The 13,226-nt window shown below is 59.6% G+C and overlaps 1 protein-coding gene across 1 annotated transcript; it reads right to left on the bottom strand.

Annotated features, from left to right (window-relative positions):
• Positions 1–332: 332 nt before the first annotated feature.
• Positions 333–9,499, bottom strand: ARR3 (arrestin 3). The gene is made up of 18 exons (XM_074915032.1): positions 9,338–9,499; positions 7,810–7,855; positions 7,258–7,288; positions 6,826–6,886; positions 6,403–6,447; positions 5,814–6,013; positions 5,667–5,726; positions 5,359–5,426; positions 4,950–5,085; positions 4,764–4,848; positions 4,583–4,655; positions 3,949–4,086; positions 3,418–3,501; positions 3,137–3,160; positions 3,006–3,058; positions 2,666–2,675; positions 864–866; positions 333–551 (listed from the first exon to the last, which is right to left on the bottom strand). The coding sequence occupies exons 2-18, from the start codon at positions 7,824–7,826 to the stop codon at positions 455–457; spliced, it is 1,185 nt and encodes a 394-aa protein (XP_074771133.1). The 5' UTR covers positions 7,827–7,855; positions 9,338–9,499; the 3' UTR covers positions 333–454.
• Positions 9,500–13,226: the final 3,727 nt, after the last annotated feature.

Consider the following 13,226-nt stretch of genomic DNA (forward strand, 5'->3'; position numbering starts at 1 on the left):
TCGGTACCTCGCCCGCCCGCCGGGGCCTGCAGCGGCCTGGCCGAGCCACCGGCTGCCCGGCCCGGGTTCTCCCACCGGCCCGGCGCCACGACACGGAGCCTGCACCGGGTCTAAACCGTGCTTACACCGGGCCCCTGGGGCGCGTTTATTGATAACGGTGTCACAGAGCATTGCATAAGCGACAAACACTCTCAGCCGGGCTCCGCCGCACCCACGCGGGCCCCTGCCCGGCACCCCTGGGTGCAAGGAGGTGGGAGCACTTCCCGGCGTGACGGTACCGGGATGAGGTTCAGCGGCTCCCGCCGCCGCAACCAGGGTTTGGAGTCGGTGCCAGGAGCCCGGGGGAGGAGGAGGGGGGACAGTGGGGAACACACGGCACCGCGGGGAACGTGCTGAGGGTGTCCACATCCCAAACCGGGCCGTGCGGGAGCGGTGGTCGGCCCTGGGCAGCGGGTTAGCTTTCCTCTTTTTCGGCCGCCTCCTCCTCCTCATCCTCTTTCTCCCCTTTGAGTTTTTGGCGAGCGAATTCCTCGATGATGATGTCCTCCTCGCTGGAAGGGAGAGCAGAGCATGGTGAGCCCGGGATGCACCGAGCAAAGAGGGAGGAATCCCTGCTGACACCCAGAGCCTGCTGCTGCGCACCCCAGCCCCGTCACCCCGCACACCCCAGGGAGCGGCGGGTCACCGCGAGCCACAGCCTGACCCCAGCGCACAAATCCGGGACTCGCTGCCAGCGTGCGTGACCCGAGGAGCTGGGCGAGAGCAACTGCAACTTTTGGCGGTTTTTAAGACAATATTTTGCACTGTCAAGGGGAAAAAAGGGAAGGAAAAGAAATTAAAGTGGAGACAAAGAGATTAGTTACCTCCTTGCGAAAGGCGAGCGGCAGATGACATCAAGGGAGAGCCACAAAATGAAAAGTGGGGGAAGAAAATGGAAAAAAAAGAGTCAGCAAAACAGATTCCAAAAGCTTGTAAATGTGAAACGACTTGGCAAAAATCTACAGGGAGCGATGGTGGGGACAGGCCAAGAGATTTCCTCCTCAGGAAGTTTAAATAGCCTCGCCAAGCTGGGAAACTGATAGGCTTTGGTGTGGAAGCCTTGCAATTGCAGCCTGAGTTTCCAGGCTCCAAATCCCAGTGCTCGTGTCCCGTTGCAGGGTGTAACCAGACACAAAACAGCCTTTTGGGGCTTTGCAAGCCAGGGCCGGCTGCGGGGCTGGTTGGCGGCCGTGGCTGCCAGGAATGGGTTTGGCACACTGCCCCTTCCCGGAGGGAAGCAACCCCAGCTGTGGCTTCAGCTGGAATAAGCCCATGGGGTGGGAGGAGAAGAGGGCTCCAGCCCTGGGGAGCGTGCGGGGCCACGGGGCTGTGTCCGGCGCCGCTTCCAGCAGCCGAGGGGCCTCAGCGTGGGGCAGACGGGGACCGAGGCCGTAGGGGACATGATGTCCAGCAGTGACACTCGTGGCTGAGGGATGGAGCACTGCTGGCTGCTTGCAAGGGATGAGGCAAGGTCTGGGCTTGCAGCAGAAGAGGCTGCTGTGTTTGTAGCAAAGAGAGTTGTAAAATAAACCCCGGAAAGTTGCAGAACACATGCCGAGCCCAGCATTGGAATCCTTCCAGCTCCTGGTGCCTGTGCCACCATGGAGGGTGTCATGCTGGCTGCTGTGGCATAGGGGCTCAGGACTTTGAGACCCGGATGATTTAATCCAAGGGTGTGATCTCAAACTGGAATGGAGCATCACATCCATCTGTGACGGATCCATCGCATCCATCTGCAAAGGATCTGTGTGGTTTCTGTGCTAGAGGGAATACTGGCTTGAGGTATAAGGAAACACCCAGAGGGACCTGGGCAGGCTGGAGAGGTGGGACCGTGTGAACCTCATGGAGTTCAACACAGCCAAGGGCAAGGTCCTGCCCAGGGGTCGGGGCAATCCCCAGCACAAATCCAGGCTGGGCGAGGAGTGGATGGAGAGCAGCCCCGAGGAGGAGGACTTGGGGGTGCTGGTGGGTGGAAAACTGCCTGTGAGCCAGCAACATGTGCTGGCAGCCCAGAAAGCCACCCGTGTGCTGGGCTGCACCCAGAGCAGGGTGGGCAGCAGGGCTGGGGGGGGATTCTCCCCTTCTGCTCTCATGAGACCCCCCTGCAGGGCTGGGCCCAGCTCTGGGGCACCAACAGCAGGACACAGACCTGCTCCAGCGGGGCCAGAGGAGGCCACGGAGATGCTGGGGGGGGGCTGGAGCACCCCCCTGTGAGGACAGGCTGGGAGAGTTGGGGGGTTCAGCTGGAGAAGAGAAGGCTCCGGGGAGACCTCAGAGCGGCCCCCCAGGGCTGAAAGGGGCTGCAGGAATGGGGGGAAGAACTCGTCATCAGGGGGGTAGGGATAGGATGAGGAGTGATGGTTTTAAACTGAGATGGGGCAGATTTAGGTGAGATCTAAGGCAAAAATTCTTCCCTGTGAGGGGGTGAGGCCCTGGCACAGGCTGCCCAGAGCAGCTGTGGCTGCCCCCTCCCTGGAAGGGTTCAAGGCCAGGTTGGACGGGGCTTTGGGCAACCCGGGCTAGTGGAAGGTGGCCCTGCCCAGGGCAGGGGGTGGCACTGGAGGGGCTCTAAGCTCCCTCCCAACCCAAACCGCTCTGTGATTCTATGGTTCTGTGATCTCTTTACCTTGGCTTATCTGTAGTCCATCAATAAGCAAAGCACAGGGAGGCAAGGATTGAGAGACACACACATGCAGGTTAACAATACAGAAAGGACATTTCAGTTAACAACTCTTCTCAATACTCAGGTGTTTTTCTAGAAAGAGAGACATCAGGATGGGTGGCAGCTGGGGCACCACAGGGAGCAGATCTGCTCCCACAGTTGGTCCCAGACAGGGTGGCTGCCAGGCAGAACAGGGCCCTTTGCACAGAGGCAGCTGTCCTGGTGTAGTTTGTACCAGTTCCCCTCTGAACAGGCTCTGCCTCTTCCTCCCCCTCATTTCAGCAGCACCCCAAGCACCACTTACCGTCCGCAGGCTTCGGGTGCATCAGGATGACAGGCAGCTCGACACCCACGTCACTGGAAAGAAAAATTTCTTTCAATAAACTCACCCAGCACCCCACTCTGCTCAGCCCCACAGGCAGCTTCCCCCCTTACCTGGAAGTGAGATCCCCCAGGATGCTGTGGAGAAAGGAGAGAAATCAGCCAAGGCAGAGGAGCAATGTTAGACTTTGCTTTATAATAAGGTAGATTCTAAGATTTATAATAGGGGTGGAGGGCAGTGGGGATGGAGGTGTGGGGGTCCCATGGCCCGGGGAAGCAGGACAGGGGGCCAGGGGATCCACAACACAAGTCCCTTTGTCATCTGCCCGGTGGTACAAGATCCCACAGCACGGCCCAAGGGGACGGTCCCCACCCCGGCGCCCGCAGAGCCTCACCCTCCTCGGGACACCAGCAGGTTGACCTTCAGTTTGTAGGACACCAGGATGCCCAGCACCTCCTTGTCCATGCCGGGTCTCAGGCTAGGAGAGAGGCAGAGCAGAGAGGTGAGGTGGGGTCGCAGGCCCCGTCCGTTCCCCCCGCGGCAGCCCCGGGGCTGGCTCCGTGTCGAGTGGGGTGCTCTGGGGTTTAACAGGAGAGGACAGCACATGGTGGCAGTAAAAGAGAGGGGACGGCGGCTTCACTTGGCTAAAGCCATAGAGCAGTTTCTGGAGGCCGCTTGAGCTGGAATTAACTCCTGAGACGAGACCCAATAAAGCTCTGCAGAGAGTTTTGGGTGTTGAGTGGGACTGGGAGGCTACGTCTCTCCTACAAAACGGACGGCTGTGTCACAGAATCCCTTCATTTCCCAGCTGGATAGGGTGGACTCGGGCACAGGAGGTGGGGGGGACCCTTGGTGGGAGCCAAGAGGGAGGAAGGTGTGGGTCTGGCCGTGGTGGGGAGGCGGGGGGAGCCCACCCGGCTCTTACACGGTGCTGGAGGCCAGGTTGGTGTCCTCGTGCTTGAGTTTTCCGTCGAGAGCGAGGCCTTTCTTCTCCCGGTTGGTTGAGAGCATGGGGGTGACGGAGTACGTTTTGGAGAAGGTGGAGTTAGCTGCCACGTTCTCGCTGGAAGGGGTGGAAGAGCTCAGAGCCAGCACCAGCCTGGAGGGTGCTCAGCAGAGCCAGACACCCCCGACCCTGCCCTCCCCACACAGCTACCTGGGCCCGTTTCCTCCTTTCGTTCCCTTATACAACCACTTCTTTTTTTTCTACCCACCACCTTCCCTGCAGCCCTCCTTGTTCTCATCTGTGGCTGGCCTCAGAGATGCAAAGCAAGGAGAGGAAGCAGCCGGAGGCGGGGCGGGGGGGGACACACAGCTGCTCACCTTCCCCCAGGGACCTCCCCAGCCAACACTGGCTTGCACTGGGGGCCAAGGCGTCCAGAACCTTCCCTCTCCTCTGCTTCCTCTGCATCTGCTCTTCTAACTCTGATATTTTTACTGCCTGGTGTAAAACCGTCTTCCCCACCCCCTCTCCCCATCACTTTCCCCTCCTCCTCCTCCTCCTCTCTCTTCCTCCCTCTCACCACGATGCCATGCTGCTCCTGCCCCTTTTGACTTACTTTATCTCCTCGGTGCACACAGTCTTTGTGTATTTATCCAGCGAATAAAGGACCACATCTGTGATCTGATCAACTGAGGAGAGACAAGAGGGAGCAGCGTTGGTGACGCGGCAGAGGCACAGGCACGCTGTCCCCATCTCTGACGGGAAGGCCAGGACGTGCCCCTCCTGCCCCCTCTCACCCGAGATCTTAACTTTTTTCACAATCTTGTTGGTCGCGTTGTTGATATTGACAGTCACATTGATGGGGTCTCCGTGGTAATAGATCTGCAGTGGGAAGAGGCTTGGTTACACATCCGGGCATCCCGGTCCCCGTCCCTGGGGACAACACGTGGTGGCATGAGCCAGGGGACATCCCCCGTACTGACCTCCTTATCCAGGGAGGCTTCGAGGTGCAGGGGCTTGTCGGACATCATGAACTGCCGCGTGGTCTCCGACTTCGGGGGTGGCCCCATCTTCAGGGGTGCAAACTGGATCTTGCGGATGATGAGGCGCACGGAGTTCCTGCGAGGTGAGAAGCTGTCACCCCCAGTCCCCCCGGCAGGGATGTGATGACACAGCCTTTGCAGGGGACACCGCGGTGTCTCAGGCCAAAGGGTGCAAGCTGCAGCCTGCTCTTAGGACAGGGTGGGCTCTGACACGGGGACCACTGCCCTTCCTTTGGGCCACGTACCCATCCAGCAGGTCCTCAGCCCGACCCCTGAGCTGGCCACCCCAAAACCCTCCGCTTGTTTGGTTTTTGGGCCACAGGAAAGGAACGGGATCTCCTTCAAATACCTCTTGTGAATTTTCTCCTCCAGATTTTCAGCACAAAATCCTTTGACCTCGAAGTCTACGCCACAGGCCTGGGGAGGAACATGTACAGTCGCTAAGGAGGAGCGGTTCAAAGCTGCCTGAGGTTTAGGTTCATTCCCCTCCTTCCTCCACTGCATCCCCAGAGATCCTCGTCCCAGGTCCAGCCATCCTTCCTCCCCAACCCTCACCCCAGGAGCCGTGTCCCCAAAAAAGAGAAGCAGCTCCCCACAGCTTAACCCTCTGCCAGGGCCAACGTGTCCAGGGGACAGGGGTTGGGCACAGCAGCTCACCTTTCCCACATCATCTGGCCCTGGCTGGAGAGTGACCGAGCAGGGCAGGTTGGTGGCCATCTGGGCAGAACAGGGAAAGAGAGAAAAAAAGTGAATAAAGAGCATGCGCAGAGATGATGCAGTCAGGAAGGGCTGAGCAGCCCCTACCTCAAAGGTGAAGGGGTAGGCATTCTCCCCCAGCTTCTTCAACAGCTTCTCCTGCAAAGGAGTGAGGGTTTTGGGTGCCTGGTCCGGCACCGGTGGGAAGATCTGGGTGGTCAGGACATAGAGGTCCTTCCTGAAGGTCAACCCAATAACGTCGAGGTCATCTCGGCCGTAGCGAAATGCGCAAGTAAGAGTCACGTAGACTGGAGCCGGGTGGGAAGGGAGAGGAGTGGGGTTAGGGGAAGGGTGAGACAAAGGGTTGAGAAAAGAGGAAAGAAAGAAAAAAACGCTTTAATAATTCTTTAGGAGAAATATGACCCTGTTATCGGGACCCACACCTCAAACACCAAGTTACCAAGATTCATCACATCTTTTTGCAAGGCACGGGGAGCTTCAGAGCTGCCCCAGGCAGAAGAGGTGAGAAGAAAGAGGCAGCTTTCCTCTCCGGGTCAGCCGCTGTCTCCCTGCTGCACTATATGAGCTATAGATGACCCATCGCAGCTCTAACCTGGCTACAGCCCCAGCTGGCTTGTGAGCTTGGCACTGGTTTCCACCCCTTCCCCTTCTAACGTGGGGTTTTCTGTATTAATACCTTTCCTGTCCTTTAGGTACTCCGGGTCGATCAGGCAGACGCCATCTGCAAACAAACAGAGAAGAAGGGCCGGTGAGCTCAGCTGCCTGGGAAATCCTTGCAAAAACACTGCGCTTTTAAAATTCAAATAATCTGCTCGTCAGCTGGGAAGGGGACCGAGGGGAGCTGCTGCTCAGGGGGATGGCGATGCCTCCTCCAGCATCAACACTAGCAGCATAGAGGGATTGTTTAGCAAAGGGACTTTGTCCCTTTCCCCACTATTTTTTTTTGGTAAGGAAAATGGAATATTTGCTCCTCTGGAGCTGCCCTTGCTCCTCCTGCTCCGGTGGGAAGCTGAGGTGAGCAGCCACCAGCACAGGGACCAGCTCCCTGGCCGCTCGCTGCCTGGGCTTCCCCCTCCGTGGTGAGCACAGCCCCACTCACCTACGGAGTCCACCGACTCCACGTGATCCACAAAGTCTCTCTTCCCCAGGTAGAGGGACAGCTGAAGGCAGCACATGGTGAAAGGAAAGAAGGAAACATGTTAGTGTTTGCCATTGAATTGGCCACAATTTTCAAGCCCTGGGTTGTGTCGTGGGGCTCATTAACCTGCTGTTAGTGTGTCAGGCCAGGCACTGCATTTAGAAGTTCATACAGTTGGGTTTTTTAATTTCTATTTTGAAAAATGAGCCCTGCGGTGTCATCATACAGGTATAGCAGGAGTCAATTTGGAGATCTCAAAGGGAAGGGAAACCCAGCCTGTGTCCCATCCCAGGGGCAGAGCCACCCCGCAGGACCCCAACAGAGCTGGCACCTTGGGCTGACCCACACCCCGGGACGGGGCGCACGGTCCCATCTCTGCGCGCGTGGCCTCACCTTGCTGTTGGGGCTGGTCTTCTTGAACACCCTGTGGAGGAAACGCAGACATATGGGTTGGGAACGCTCTGGATGAGGCACAGCCTGCTCCTGCCCAGCCAGGGAGGGAGGGATGGGGTGGCCATTTGTCTCCCTGGGATGAGGAGGGGAGGGCTTCCCGTGGTGCATCTCCAAGAGCTACACCAGAGCCTGCACGGGGTGTCCTGGCCTTGGGGAAACCCGTGTCCTGCAAATTCAGAGCCAAACCCACCCCATGTGGCTGCCCCAGGCGATATCATGCTCCTGAGCTCAGTGCAGGGGCATCAAGGAGGGGGTGTGTGAGCGGGCTGCGTCTTACAGACAAGTGAGAAAACACCAACACGCAGAAGAAAAGAGAAGGTGCTTCGCTGGCCCCGTGACAGCTCGCTCCATCCTGCTACGGCGAGCTCACGTACTGGTCAGTGGGCTCAGCGGGTTGGGGGGGGGGCTGGGGGACTTTCTCCCTCTGCTCCCGCCTCACGGTGCCCTGCTCCCTCCCAATTAAAAAATAAAAAGAAGAAAAAAGCCACTTACTTTGGTCCTTCCGCCATTTTAAGTCAGCAGCCACGCAGGTGGGGATCTGTGCGGAGAGATGGAGGAAAAACGATGGGCGATGTGGTGGGGAAGGGGCAGCCGCCAGCCATCGCTACAAAATCGTTTATGTCCCAACAAACCGCAGGGCTGGGGCACTGCTCGGCCTTCCGCCTTTGCGGGGTTCAGCTGGGGCTGCCCCGCTCCGGGGCCACGCACAAGGCCCGTGGCCAGTGGCTGGAGACCCGGCAGGGGCAGCTGAGCTGAGCAAGCCCTTTGCATCCGCCTGAAAATGTGGCGAAGAGGAGGTGGGAGAGTGATGCTGCAGGCAGGCAGGCTCCAGAAAATAGGAAGCACAGGGGTGACTCCCAAGGGAGCGAGTTCAAGGCTGGGAAAGGCAAGAAAATGAACAAACGGGCTTACGGAGATGCAATTTTATGACTTTTTCTTGTCTGCAGGAAATTGGCTGTCATGGCTTAACGGCAGGAACGGGCTCATTTTGTCCCGTCACTCACAGGAGAGCGAGGAAACCGCAGGCAGAAAGGTCGAGGGCAGCTGATCAGCCCCGTGGGCAGGGGGGTCTCGGGGCGCACGGCCCCTCTGTCCCCATCCCTGGGTGGCAGCACCGGAGCTGCCACCGGGAGCCCGGCCCGGGCTGCCCAGCCCTGCCCGACTGCGCTGCCTGTGTTTTGCTTGCTGGAGCCTGGCATCCAGAATTAAACCGTAAATATGGCACTGATCACCAGCTGATTCGCCAGGAGATTAGATGGGATGAGCTCAGCTTCTTAAAGTTAGGCAGCTCTGACATTAGCAAAGCTTAAACCCAGGTAGGATTTTAAGCCTCAGGGGCATGTGGGCAGAGTTGCCTCTTTACACAACCTCAGAGATGCGAGGGAGAAAGAAGATATTGATCTGGGGTTAGGAGATGATCCTCTTCCCCATGGGAAAACATGGGATTAGTCCCAAAGACAGGATCCGTGATGCCCTCGGGTGCTGCGGGACGTGAAGCTCGGGCACTCTCCCCTGCAGGGTTTTTTGGGCAGCACTGAGAGAAGGTGTGAGGGCAGCGGGAGCGGTGTGGCAGGCTCGGCCCCTTCCAGAGCTCGGGAATTGGGGATAAGGTGATGAGAGGTGGAGGAGTGAAGAGCTGAATTCCTCCTCTGCACCTCTCGAGCCCCAGAGCAGGGACTTGGACCCCTCCTGGCTTGGCTAGAGCTCTACCGGCCCCTCCGCCCCTGCCCTCCGGCTCACAGAATCCCGGAATCATCCGGGTTGGAAAAGCCCCTGCAGCTCCTCCAGCCCAACCATGACCCTCCCCCTGACCGTTCCCAACTCCCCCAGATCCCTCAGCGCTGGATCAAAAGATCAGCCTCACTGAAATCCTTTTGGCCACGTTTTTTCCCCTTTCAGCCCCAAACCACCCCCCTTCCAGCCATGATCCAGCACCAATGTCCCTGTCCCCATGTGTTTTACCAAACAGCAGAATCCATGCCCCAAAGCACTGGTAGGCAGCAGAGCAGGCAGCACTCACCTGGAAGGAGGATGGACAGACAGATGCTCTCCTCTTCCTCTCCCAACACGTCCCACTGCCACCCAGTCACTACGGATTGCTCCCAGTCCTGCTGCTTCTTATACCCCCGCCGTGGTCCCTCCCCTTGGCATCTGATCTCACTCACTCGGCTGTGGCTGGAGATGGGGAGGTGTGGGGTGGGTGTGCGCCACGGGGCAGAGGTACTTCTGGGCTGATTACTTCTGATTGCTTTATTAACTGGGGAGGCGCTTGATGAGTAAGAGTGGGCTATAAATACAGCTGCTGCCAGAGCCCTGAGAAAGCAGCTTACGGAGATTGGCAAAGCGGGTTTAGGAGCAAGGTGATGGTAATTGAGGTGGAAGCTCTGCTCCCGGTGGGCAGGGTGTTGGCAGGGGGGCACGGATTCCCACAGGGGCTCTCACAACTGCTCCTGTGGCAAGCAGAGCTGGGCCAGCCCTGGGCATGAGGGTTCATGGAGGTGGCAGGGGGCCGGGAGGGACCTGCTGGGTTTTATCCCTCCCTTGTGCACTTTACAGAATCATCTTGTTTGGAAAAGCCCTTGCAGCTCCTCCAGCCCAACCAGGACCCTCCCCCTGACCGTTCCCAACTCCCCCAGATCCCTCAGCGCTGGCTCAGCCCGACTCTTCAACCCCTCCAGGGATCCCGGGGACTCCCCCCTGCCCTGGGCAGCCCATTCCAACGCCCAACAGCCCCTTCTGCACAGAAATCCTTCCTCAGAGCCAGCCTGACCCTGCCCTGGGCAGCTTGAGGCCATTCCCTCGGGGCCTGGCGCTGGGGCCTTGGCTCCAGAGACTCATCCCCCCTCTCTGCCCCCTCCTGGCAGGGAGTTGCAGAGGGCCAGGAGGTCTCCCCTCAGCCTCCTCTGCTCCAGACTGAACCCCCCCAGTTCCCCCAGCCGCTCCCCAGCAGACCTGTGCTCCAGACCCTGCCCCAGCTCCGTTGCCCTTCTCTGGCCACGCTTGAGTCATTCAATGGCCTTTTTGGGGTGAGGGGCCCAACACTGAACCCACTCACCAAGGGGCGGCCTCCCCAGTGCCGAGCCCAGGGCTCAGATCCCTTCCCTGTCCCTGCTGGCCACGCCAGGGCTGGTACATGCTGGATGGCACAGGCAGCCTCTTGCCTGGCCAGTGTGCCCAGAGGTGACCTGCTGTCGCCCAGGGCACATGGGACACCCTTGCCACGAGGACACTGATGTAAGGGATGACGGCGTGAGGGCACACGTGAGGCTCGGGACTGCACACACCAGGCTTTTCTCCCCCCACAAGAAGCCGCAGGGAAGGAGCATCCACCCCTCAGTGGTGTGACAGGGACCTGCCACCACCCCCCGCACCCCTGGGCAATCATTTCATAACCCCACAGGCTGCCCTCGCCTGACCTGATTAACCCATCGTTAATTCAAGGTTTGCTGCTGCAAATAGAAAACTGTTGAAAGCAGAGTTGGATTTGCCTTATGGCCGGCCGGGAGAGAAGTGCTCCCTGCTGCTGTCCTTGCTCCCCACGTGGGATCCACCTCCCCTCCCGCAGGGGTGTCTGCAGGATGCTCCTGTGGGTGCTGCCCCCACCTTGGCCCCAGGAACAGGGCACAGACTCCGGGGTCAGCCCAGAGCAACCACAAACTGCACCAACAAGACCCCACTCCTCTTCCTCACCTCCAGCATCCCTCAAGCCCTTCCTCGCTCGGCCAGGCTCGTTGCTTGGAGCCCACCCTTGATTCTGACTGGGGCTCCATCCCAGAGCTGCCTCCTCACAGCACCCCGGGTCGGCTCAACAGCCTTTATCACCTGGGCACCAACTCCTCCCAAATGCAGCCCACCTGTGCCCCTGGCCCTGGGAGCCACTGGGAGCCACCATGGCACACCAGCCCCACTGCGCAGGGCTTTAGCTGTCAGCACATATTTCCCAGGGCCGGGACTTGTCATCTCTTTAATTGCACACCAGAGAGCTGCTTAGTTTACAGATAAGCAGGTGCTATTTCTGCCAAGGTCGGGGGGACACGTGAACTGTGACCTTCCCGCTGGTGGGTGGAAGAGGAGGAGGAGGAGGCAGCCCCCCCACCTGGATACCCGCTGCTTGGCTGGGTGGACGGTGGAGCAGGCACCCCAGGGCCGTGCCTACAGCACCTAATCCCGAGATCTCTACTGGCAGCTCTTCGTTAGGCTCTTAATAAGGCCCCTGAGACTGGTGCCGTTCCCAAGGGCCATGGCTGTAGGGTCTGCGGAGCGTGGTGGGGATGGAGAGCAGATTTTGTTATGGGCATCTTAAGCTCGGATTAATCCTGACTGGGTGGATTCAGCAAGGGAGATCTTGCCCTGGTGGGGGGGCAGATATTTCCCCTCCCAAAGCCAGCCGTGAGACGGACAGACCACATCCCTTCCCGCGCTTGCACCGTGCTCTGACCCAAGTGCCGGGGAAGGAAGCTGGGGGATGCAGCACCGTGTTAAAAATAATAGGGAAATGAGAGAGGGCTTCTTCCTTTTTCCTGTTTAATAAATGCCCAAAGGCTCCTCTCATCCGCCTCATCTCGCCTGTCCTTCCAGGTCCACGTGCTGTGTGAAGCACAGCTCAGACGGCTGCTTCCAGCGGGGCAGGAGGTGGGTGGGCGTGGGGCTGGGGGAGCACGGGGGTCCTGGCTCCCCACGGACAGTGCCCTGGGGTGTCCTGCCACTCCGGCCACGGCTGCGGGGCATCCCCCATCCTCCTGCTTCCGTGCCCTCACCCACGGGGTCTGTCCTCCAAAGGGAGCCCCGGGGGCAGCTGGAGACCCCCAGCAAGCTGGTACCAGTAAACCCACTTTCTGAAATACAACAGTGCCCTGGTGCTGGCACAGCTCCCCGGGTGCCCGTGCTGGTGCCTCTGGCACCGTCCCGCAGCCACCTTACGTAAACACCGGCAGGCAGAGCCGCTCATTTCTCAAAGCCCCTCAAATGCTCCAGGTCTTCCTCCCCTGATCCGGATTAAGCGGCGCAGACGGCGTTAATCAGAAACCAGGCGCCTCCGCGGCTGCGGGGAATTATTGCTGCGCTGTTAAGTAACGGGAGGGAGCAGCGCCAGTGGGAGCGGGGTCTCTGGCAGGGTGGGGGTCTCCAGCACACACCCACCGTGCAGCGTGTCCCCGTGGTGGGTGCTGGTGAGGGATACAACTGCTGCCGTGCAGCCTGGAGCCGCCAGACCAAAATCAAACGGTGCCCTGGCCGCACGGCAGCGGTTGGCCTGGCCACAGGTTCCTCTCGAGGCCGGGAGCCCAGGAGGAAGCCTCAGCAGGGGATTTTGGCATGTTGGTGCCAGTGGGCTTGGACAGGGGTGGTGGGGGAAGGTCCCTTCGCGTTGGGCTCATGGCTGCGGGGGTCAGCTCAAGGGTGGCAGACAGCCAAGAGCATGGCTCGGCTCGGCGCTCCATCCTCATCCTCCTCTGGCAGGAATCCGCTGTCCCGTCTGCTCCCGGAGCCACCCTGGTGCTCCTGGGCACCCTGGCAGCAGACGGTGGCTGCTGCTCATCTGGAATTAATTGGTGTTAATCACCCTAGTGCAGCTCGAGCCAGCTGCACACGCATGGCCCGCTCGCTCTTCGCCCCGAGGAGCAAAACCTCTGGGTTTGCACCCAGGAGCTGCGGGGAGCCCTGGTGCCATTTGCAGCCCCATCCTGCTGGGAAAAACCTCCCTCCTTCCCGACCCCTTCCCGGGAGCCCCTGAACCCCACTCCCCTCCCACCCACAGGCAAGGCGGGCGCAGACAGGGTGACAGGAGTGCCATCGTCAGCCACCTCCCACCCTCAGCATCTCCATCTCCGGCAGAGCTCAGCCCCGATGCGGGCAGCAGGGTCCCCAGGAGCAGGCAGGGGGGTCGCTGCCTGCCTGCCCACCACCCCAAA

The sequence above is a fragment of the Athene noctua genome, chromosome 11 (assembly GCF_965140245.1).
Source record: "Athene noctua chromosome 11, bAthNoc1.hap1.1, whole genome shotgun sequence".
Classification (NCBI taxonomy): domain Eukaryota; kingdom Metazoa; phylum Chordata; class Aves; order Strigiformes; family Strigidae; genus Athene; species Athene noctua.

Coding starts and splice junctions, on each gene's coding strand:
- ARR3 (XM_074915032.1), bottom strand. Junction 6,887..7,257: donor AGACCAGCCCCAACAGCAAG/GTGAGGCCACGC, acceptor TGCTGCCTTCAG/CTGTCCCTCTACCTGGGGAA. Junction 4,849..4,949: donor AAGCCTCCCTGGATAAGGAG/GTCAGTACGGGG, acceptor TTCCCACTGCAG/ATCTATTACCACGGAGACCC.